This window comes from Arachis ipaensis, chromosome B2 (genome assembly GCF_059453495.1).
Source record: "Arachis ipaensis isolate K30076 ecotype BB chromosome B2, ASM5945349v1, whole genome shotgun sequence".
In the NCBI taxonomy this organism is placed as follows: domain Eukaryota; kingdom Viridiplantae; phylum Streptophyta; class Magnoliopsida; order Fabales; family Fabaceae; genus Arachis; species Arachis ipaensis.
This window is the reverse complement of record NC_142437.1, coordinates 86,293,801-86,303,135: the sequence shown is the minus strand read 5'-3', so window position 1 is coordinate 86,303,135 and position 9,335 is coordinate 86,293,801. Positions and strand designations below refer to the sequence as shown.

At 42.3% G+C, this 9,335-nt stretch overlaps 1 protein-coding gene and 1 non-coding gene across 2 annotated transcripts; both read right to left on the bottom strand.

The window, feature by feature from the left end:
• Positions 1-327: 327 nt before the first annotated feature.
• LOC148574703 (small nucleolar RNA R71) lies at positions 328-435 on the bottom strand. Its single transcript, XR_015906039.1, has one exon. It is a non-coding gene; the product is annotated as a small nucleolar RNA R71 (small nucleolar RNA).
• A 7,769-nt stretch (positions 436-8,204) lies between these two features.
• On the bottom strand, positions 8,205-8,696 carry LOC148574702 (uncharacterized). The gene has a single exon (XM_088505935.1). It carries the CDS (start codon positions 8,694-8,696, stop codon positions 8,205-8,207), a length of 492 nt encoding a protein of 163 aa, XP_088362061.1.
• Positions 8,697-9,335: the final 639 nt, after the last annotated feature.

The following is a 9,335-nucleotide window of genomic DNA, read 5'->3' as shown; positions in this document are numbered from 1 at the left end:
TATGGGAGAAGCATCTCAATCCCTGTCATTGGAGCAAACAACTTTGAGCTTAAGCCTCAATTAGTTTCTCTGATGCAACAGAATTGCAAGTTTCATGGACTTCCATTGGAAGATCCTCATCAGTTCTTAGCTGAATTCTTGCAAATCTGTGACACTGTCAAGACCAATGGGGTTGATCCCAAGGTCTACAAGCTTATGCTCTTTCCCTTTGCTATAAGAGACAGAGCTAGCACATGGTTGGATTCACAACCTAAAGAAAGCCTGAACTCTTGGGAAAAGCTAGTCAATCCCTTCTTGGCAAAGTTCTTTCCACCTCAAAAATTGAGCAAGCTTAGAGTGGAAGTCCAAACCTTCAGACAGAAGGAAGGTGAATCCCTCTATGAAGCTTGGGAAAGATACAAGCAATTGATCAGAAGGTGTCCTTCTGACATGCTTTCAGAATGGAGCATCATAGGTATCTTCTATGATGGTCTGTCTGAACTGTCTAAGATGTCATTGGACAGCTCTGCTGGAGGATCTCTTCATCTAAAGAAAACGCCTGCAGAAGCTCAGGAACTCATTGACATGGTTGCAAATAACCAGTTCATGTACACTTATGAAAGGAATCCTGTGAGTAATGGGAGGCCTCAGAGGAAGGGAGTTCTTGAAATTGATACTTTGAATGCCATATTGGCTCAGAATAAAATATTGACTCAGCAAGTCAATATGATTTCTCAGAGTCTGAATGGATTGCAAGCTGCATCCAACAGTACTAAAGAAGCATCTTCTGAATAAGAAGAAGCTTATGATCCTGAGAACCCTGCAATAGCAGAGGTGAATTACATGGGAGAATCCTATGGAAACACCTATAATCCTTCATGGAGAAATCATCCAAACCTCTCATGGAAGGATCAACAGAGGCCTCAACAAGGCTTCAACAACAATAATGGTGGAAGAAATAGGTTTAGCAATGGCAAACCTTTTCCATCATCTTCTCAGCAACAGACAGAGAATTCTAAGCAGAGTCATTCTGACTTAGCAACTGTAGTCTCTGATTTAATTAAAACCACTCAAAGTTTCATGACTGAAACAAGGTCCTCCATTAGAAATTTGGAGGCACAGGTGGGTCAGCTGAGTAAGAAAGTTACTGAACTCCCTCCTAGTACTCTTCCAAGCAATACAGAAGAGAATCCAAAAGGAGAGTGCAAGGCCATCAACATAACCCACACGGCCGAACCTGGAGAGGAGGAAGAGGCAGTGATCTTCACTGAGGGAGACCTCAATGGACATCCACTGGCCTCCAAGGAGTTCCCTAATGAGGAACCATGGGAATCTGATGCTCACACTGAGACCATAGAGATTCCATTGAATTTACTTTTGCCATTCATGAGCTCTGATGAGTATTCTTCCTCTGAAGAGGATGAAGATGTTACTGAGGAGCAAGTTGCTAAGTACCTTGGAGCAATCATGAAGTTAAATGCCAAGTTATTTAGTAATGAGACTTGGGAGGATGAACCCCCCTTGCTCACCAAAGAGCTAGATGACTTGACTAGGTAGAAATTACCTCTAAAGAGACAGGATCCTAGAAAGTTCTCAATACCTTGTACCATAGGCACCATGACCTTTGAGAAGGCTCTTTGTGACCTAGGGTCAAGCATAAACCTCATGCCTCTCTCTAGGGATCCTTAAGGTACAAGCTGCAAGAATCTCACTAAAGATGGCAGACAATTCAAGAAAACAGGCTTATGGACTTGTAGAGGATGTCTTGGTAAAGGTTGAAGACCACTACATCCCTGCTGATTTCATAGTCCTAGACACTAGAAAGTGTATGGATAAATCCATCATCCTTGGCAGACCCTTCCTTGCCACAGCAAAAGCTGTGATTGATGTTGACAGAGGAGAATTGGTCCTTCAAGTGAATGAAGACACCCTTGTGTTTAAAGCTCAAGGATCTCCCTTTGTAACCATATAGAGGAAGCATGAAAAGCTTCTCTCAATGCAGAGTCATATAGAACCCCCACATTCAAGCTCTAAGTTTGGTGTTGGGAGGCCATCATCATGCTCTGAGTATCTGTGAGGCTCCATGAGAGCCCACTGTCAAGCTACTGACATTAAAGAAGCGCTTGTTGGGAGGCAACCCAATTTTACTTATCTATGTTAAATTTCTATTTTTCATTGTTATTTTATGTTTTCTGTAGGTTGATGATCATGTGAAGTCACAAAAACAATTGAAAAAGCAAAAATAAACTGAAAAACATAATGAAAAATAGCACACCCTGGAGGAGAAGCCTACTGGCGTTTAAATGCCAGTAAGGGCAGCAGAATGGGTGTTAAACGCCCAGTCTGGCACCATTCTGGGCGTTTAACGCCAGAAAAGGGCAAGAAGCTGGCGTTAAATGCCAGAAATGGGTAGCAACCTGGTGTTTAACGCCAGGATTGGCAGCAAAGGGCGTTTTGCAAGCCTAATTAGTGCAGGGATGAGAAATCCTTGACACCTCAGGATCTGTGGACCCCACAGGATCCCTACCAACCTCAATTCACTCTCTCTCTTCTTCACACCTTTTCATAATACTCTTCCCCAAATACCCTTCACCAATTACCTCAATACATCTTCCCTAAAAACTCCTCACCTATCAAATCCTACCCTCTTCTCTATAAACCCTTCACCAATCCACATCCATCCATCATAAATCCCACCTACCTCACCATTCAAATTCAAACCACTTTCCCTCCCAATCTCACCCATACATGGCCGACCCTTACACTCTCCCCACTCCTATATAAACCCCTCTTCACCCCTTCATTTTCACACATCTTAAACACTACTTCTCCCCCTTGGCCGAAACACTAACCCCCCTCCATTTCCTCTCTTTCTTCTTCCTCTACTCTCTTCTTTCTTCTTTTGCTCGAGGATGAGCAAACCTTTTAAGTTTGGTGTGGTAAAAGCGTTGCTTTTTGTTTTTCCATAACCATTTATGGCACCTAAAGCCGGAGAAACCTCTAGAAAGAGGAAAGGGAAGGCAAAAGCTTCCACCTCCGAGTCATGGGAGATGGAGAGATTCATCTCAAAGGTCCATCAAGACCACTTCTATGAAGTTGTGGCCAAGAAGAAGGTGATCCCCGAGGTCCCTCTCAAGCTCAAAAAGGGTGAATACCCGGAGATCCGACATGAGATTTGAAGAAGAGGTTGGGAAGTTCTCACCAACCCCATTCAACAAGTCGGAATCTTAATGGTTCAAGAGTTCTATGCCAATGCATGGATCACCAATAACCATGATCAAAGTGTGAACCCGGACCCTAAGAATTGGCTTACAATGGTTTGGGGGAAATGCTTAGATTTCAGTCCGGAAAATGCAAGGTTGGCATTCAACTTGCCCATGATACAAGGAGATTCACACCCCTACACTAGAAGGGTCAACTTTGATCAAAGGTTGGACCAAGTTCTCATAGACATTTGTGAAGAGGGCACTCAATGGAAGAGAGATTCAAGAGGGAAGCCAATTCAACTAAGAAGGCATGACCTCAAGCCTGTAGCTAGGGGATGGTTGGAGTTCATCCAACGCTCAATCATTCCCACTAGCAACTGGTCTGAAGTTACTATAGACCGGGCCATCATGATCCATAGCATCATGATTGGAGAGGAAGTAGAAGTTTATGAGGTTATATCTCTAGAACTCTACAAGGTGGCGGACAAGTCCTCTACTTTGGCAAGGTTAGCCTTCCCTCATCTCATTTGTCACCTCTGTAATTCAGCTGGAATTGACATAGAGGAAGACATCCTCATTGATGAGGACAAGCCCATCACTAAGAAAAGGATGGAGCAAACAAGAGATCCCACTCATGGACAAGAGCATGAGGAAATTCCTCATCATGAAATCCCTGAGATGCCTCAAGGGATGCATTTTTCTCCACAAAATTATTGGGAGCAAATCAACACCTCCTTAGGAGAATTGAGTTCCAATATAGGACAACTAAGGGTGGAGCACCAAGAGCACTCCATCCTCCTCCATGAAATTAGAGAAGACCAAAGAGTTATGAGAGAGGAGCAACAAAGGCAAGGAAGAGACATCGAGGAGCTCAAGCACTCCATAAGATCTTCAAGAGGAAGAACTAGCCGCCATCACTAAGGTGGACCCGTTCTTTAATTTCCTTGTTCTTTATTTTCTGTTTTTCGAATTTTTTTTAAGCTTTATGTTCTATCTATGTTTGTGTCTTTATTACATGATCATTAGTGTCTTAGTGTCTATGCCTTGAAGCTATGAATATGAATCCATCACCTTTCTTAAATAAAAAGTGTTTTTAATTGAAAAAGAAAAAGAAGTGCATGAATTTCGAATTTTAAAAACAGTTTAATTATTTTAATATGGTGGCAATACTTTTATTTTCTGAATGAATGCTTGAACAGTGCATATTTTTTGAATTTGTTGTTTAAGATTGTTAAAATTGTTGGCTCTTGAAAAAATGATGGAAAAAGGAGAAATGTTATTGATAATCTGAAAAATCATAAAAAATGATTCTTGAAGCAAGAAAAAGCAGTGAAAAGCTTGCAGAAAAAAATATATGCGAAAAAAAAGAAGAAAAAGAAAAAGCAAGCAGAAAAGCCAATAGCCCTTTAAACCAAAAGGCAAGGGTAAAATAAGAAGGATCCAAGGCTTTGAGCATCAGTGGATAGGAGGGCCCACAGGAATAAAATCCTGGCCTAAGCGGCTAAACCAAGCTGTCCCTGACCATGTGCTTGTGGCATTAAGGTATCAAGTGAAAGCTTGAGACTGAGCGGTTAAAGTCGTGGTCCAAAGCAAAAAAAGTGTGCTTAAGAGCTCTGGACACCTCTAATTGGGGACTCTAGCAAAGCTGAGTCACAATCTGAAATGGTTCACCCAGTTATGTGTCTGTGGCATTTATGTATCCGGTGGTAATATTGGAAAACAAAATGCTTAGGGTCACAGCCAAGACACATAAAGTAACTGTGTTCAAGAATCAACATACTGTACTAGGAGAATCAATAACACTATCTGAATTCTGAGTTCCTATAGATGCTAATCATTTTGAACTTTAAAGGAAAAAGTGAGATGCCAAAAGTGTTCAGAAGCAAAAAGCTAATAGCCCCGCTCATCTAATTAAGACTGACCTTCATAGATGTTTTTGGAATTCATTGTATATTCTCTTCTTTTTATCCTATTTGATTTTCATTTGCTTGGAGACAAGCAACAATTTAAGTTTGGTGTTGTGATGAGCGGATAATTTATACGCTCTTTGGCATTGTTTTTAGTATGTTTTTAATATATTTTAGTTAGTTTTTATTATATTTTTATTAGTTTTTAAATAAAAATCACATTTCTGGACTTTACTATGAGTTTGTGTGTTTTTCTGTGATTTCAGGTATTTTATAGCTGAAATTGAGGGACCTGAGCAAAAATCTGATTCAGAGGCTGAAAAAGGACTGCAGATGCTGTTGGATTCTGACCTCCCTGCACTCGAAGTGGATTTTCTAGAGCTACAGAAGCCCAATTGGCGCGCTCTCAATTGCGTTGGAAAGTAGACATCCGGGCTTTCTAGCAATATATAATAGTCCATACTTTACCCGAGATTTGGTGGCCCAAACTGGCGTTCCAAGTCAGCATAGAAATTCTGGCGTCAAAACGCCAGAACTGGCATAAAAGCTGGAGTTAAATGCCCAAACTGGCACAAAAGCTGGCGTTTAACTCCAAGAAAAGTCTCTACATGTGAAAGCTTCAATGATCAGCCCAAGCACACACCAAGTGGGCCCGGAAGTAGATTTCTGCATTATTTACTTATTTCTGTAAACCCTAGGCTACTACTTCTCTATAAATAGGACCTTTTGCTATTGTATTTTAATAACTTTTCATCTTTGATTAGTCTTATGCTATCTTAGACTTTTATGGGGGCTGGCCATTCGGCCATGCCTTGGACCTTCATTACTTTTGTATTTTCAACGGTGGAGTTTCTACACACCATAGATTAAGGTGTGGAGCTCTGCTGTTCTTCATGAATTAATGCAAAGTACTATTGTTTTTCTATTCAACTCAAGCCTATTTCTATTCTAAGATATCCATTCGTTCTTCAACATGATGAATGTGATGATCCGTGACACTCATCACCATTCTCACCTATGAACGCGTGCCTGACAACCACTTCTGTTCTACATGCAATCAACCTTGAATGTGTATCTCTTCGATTTCTAATCTAAAATTAGAACCTTCGTGGTATAGGCTAGAATTATTGGCTGCCATTCTAGAGATCCAAAAAGTCTAAACCTTGTCTGTGGTATTCGAGTAGGATCTGGGAAGGGATGACTGTGACGAGCTTCAAACTCGCGAGTGTTGGGCGTAGTGACAGACGCAAAAGGATCAATGGATCCTATTCCAACATGATCGAGAACCAATAGCTGATTAGCCGTGCGGTGACAGCACATTTGGACCATTTTCACTAAGAGGACGGGATGTAGCCATTGACAACGGTGATGCCCAACATACAGCTTACCGTGGAAAGGAGTATGAATGATTGGAAGAAGGCAATAGGAAAGCAGAGGTTCAGAAGGAACAAAGCATCTCTATACACTTATCTGAAATTCCTACCAATGAATTACATAAGTATCTCTATCCTATTTTATGTTTTATTCATCTTTTAATTATCAATTCTCCATAACTATTTGAATCTGCCTGACTGAGATTTACAAGATGACCATAGCTTGCTTCAAGCCGACAATCTCCGTGGGATCGACCCTTACTCACGTAAGGTTTATTACTTGGACGACCTAGTGCACTTGCTGGTTAGTTGTGCAGAGTTGTACCAACAGTTGAGATCACAATTTCGTGCACCACATCCCATAAAGCATCAACAATAATCATATCACACCACTAAATACAAAAGAAAGCAAGTAAATCAAACAAACTCATCAATGCAAGAGTAAGCTCCACTTAGAACACCCATGAGAAAATGAAAGGAGAGAAAGAAATAAAATGCAATAAACGAAGAGAACATGAATGCAACTACTTAAAAAAATAAAAGCATTTAATTAGGGGGATGGAAAAAAAAAGAAAGGGGAACTAAAAACAAAACTTTAGAAAGGAGGGGTACTTTAAAGTGGGAAGAAGGAGATAGGGTATGGAGGTGAGAGAAGGGTAGTGAAGGAGAGGAGAGGGAAAAGAGGTGTGGGTCCGCCGGAGGTGGTGGTTGCCGCCGGAGGTGGTGGAGAAGAAGAGGTAGGGATGGTAGAGGAGGGTAGAGGTGAAGAAGAGGGGTGGTGGTAAGAAGAAGGAAAGAAAATGGATGGAGAAAGGCACACTTTCATTCAATTGGTTTGCGAAACCGACGCGCGCGCGCCATGCATGCGTGCGCGCGCATGGGCAAAATCAGTAACGACGCGGACACGTACGATGCGCGTGTGCGTGAAGTAGCGAAATGTGAGCACAGGTTGGGCACAACTCTGGTCCAACTCTCGGAAAAAAGTACCAGAACGTAAAATTTGTTGAGCGACGCAGACGCGCACGGTGCGCTGACGCGTCGATTGGCATTATGGTCGAGGTACGCGTGCGTGCCAGGTGCGCCTACGTGTGAGTTGAGCTGGGCCAGTAACATGAAATTGGCCCAAACAGGGCACAACTCTCTGGACGATGGCCCATGGTCGCAAAACGCAGTAATGACGCGTACGCGGCTAGTGCGCGCACGTGTGTTTTTGCGTGAATTGACATGGACGCGTACGCATCTCGTGCGTGCACCCGTGATGTTGGTTATGCCCAGGGCCCAAAGCTGGCCCAGAATTTGGACAACTCTCTGGTAAATGGCCCAGGAGTTGCGAAAGCCTAGGGACGCCTACGCGCACAGTGGGCGCATGCGTCCCCCCCCCCTTTTTTTGAATGAATAGAAAAATGCCTAATTATCATGTATTCACTGACCAAACAAGCCAAAGAAGTCAAAAACACCTAAAATCAATGCAAAATCTAAAGAGAAGTGTGCTTCTATCATACAATCAAGTCATTCATGGAAAAATCAATGCAAGTCTTTATGAACAAGTTAGCCAAGGTAGGCATAAGCAATGCTAATCAAGCAAAAGTGTAGCTAAACAATTACAAAACAATGAAGAATTCAAAAAAAAAAGAAAAAAAAAACGGTACACAAATGAGGGAAAGGATAGATCTCACCATGGTAGGGTGTCTCCCACCTAGCACTTTTGTTTAATGTCCTTAAGTTGGACTTTCACTTGTTCATTGCTCTTTGCCCAGAGGTGCGTCTTCCAAAAGGAATACCTCAATCTCTTTGTTGCTCTTCATTTGTTCACCATGATACAACTTGAGACGGTGCACATTGACCTTGAAGATATCCGACCTTGAGGGATGGCACAAATGGTAAACCCCATAGGGTTCCGCCTTCACTACTTGATATGGGCCTTCCCATTTTGACCTTAGTTTACCGGGCAACAATCTCAATCTAGAATTGTAAAGAAGGATTAGATCACCGGCTTTAAATTCTTTGCCTCTTATGTTCCTATCATGCACGGCTTTCATTTTTTTCTTGTAAAGTCTAGAGTTCTCATAAGCTTCAAGCCTCAAACATTCCAACTCCGCTAATTGTAGCTTCCTCTCAATTTCGGCTCCACCCAAACTCGGATTACACTCCTTGATGGCCCAATACGCCTTGTGCTCTATTTCCACCGGCAAATGGCAAGCTTTGCCATACACCAACCAAAAGGGACTCATGCCAATTGGCGTTTTGTATGCCGTTCGGTAGGCCCATAATGCATCGGTGAGCTTGGCACTCCAATCTTTCCTATTGGGTTTCACAATCCTTTCCAAGATGCGTTTAATCTCCCAATTGGAAATCTCGGCTTGGCCGTTTGTTTGTGGGTGGTAGGCCGTGGTTACTTTATGCATGATGCTATACTTCTTCATGAGTCCTTCCATTCTTCTGTTGCAAAAGTGTGAACCTTGGTCGCTCACGATTGCTCGTGGCGACCCAAATCTACAAATGATATTATTTCTCACAAAAGAAAGGACTTCGTTAGCATCATCCGTCCGGGTGGGTATCGCTTCCACCCATTGGGCTCTGTTCATACCCTGGGTTGAGCTATCCGACCTGGGATGATTGGTGACAAAGCGACCGACCTCTTCAGGTCAGGCTACCCGACCTCTTCCTAAAGAGGTCGGCCAAATCGACAGGAAAGCCCAATAAAGGGCCCAAATAGAGGAACATGACCCAAATCCAAAGGCAACCCAAGCCTATAGAGATGAAGGCGGTTCCCTTGAAGATAAGCTAACTTCACTCAAAATAAGATAAGATAAGATAAGATAACTAACTTATCTTATCAGAAAGGTCAGCCCACACTACTATAAATAAAC

Coding starts and splice junctions, on each gene's coding strand:
- LOC148574702 (XM_088505935.1), bottom strand. CDS start 8,696: ATGAGTCCCTTTTGGTTGGTGTATGGCAAAGCTTGCCATTTGCCGGTG.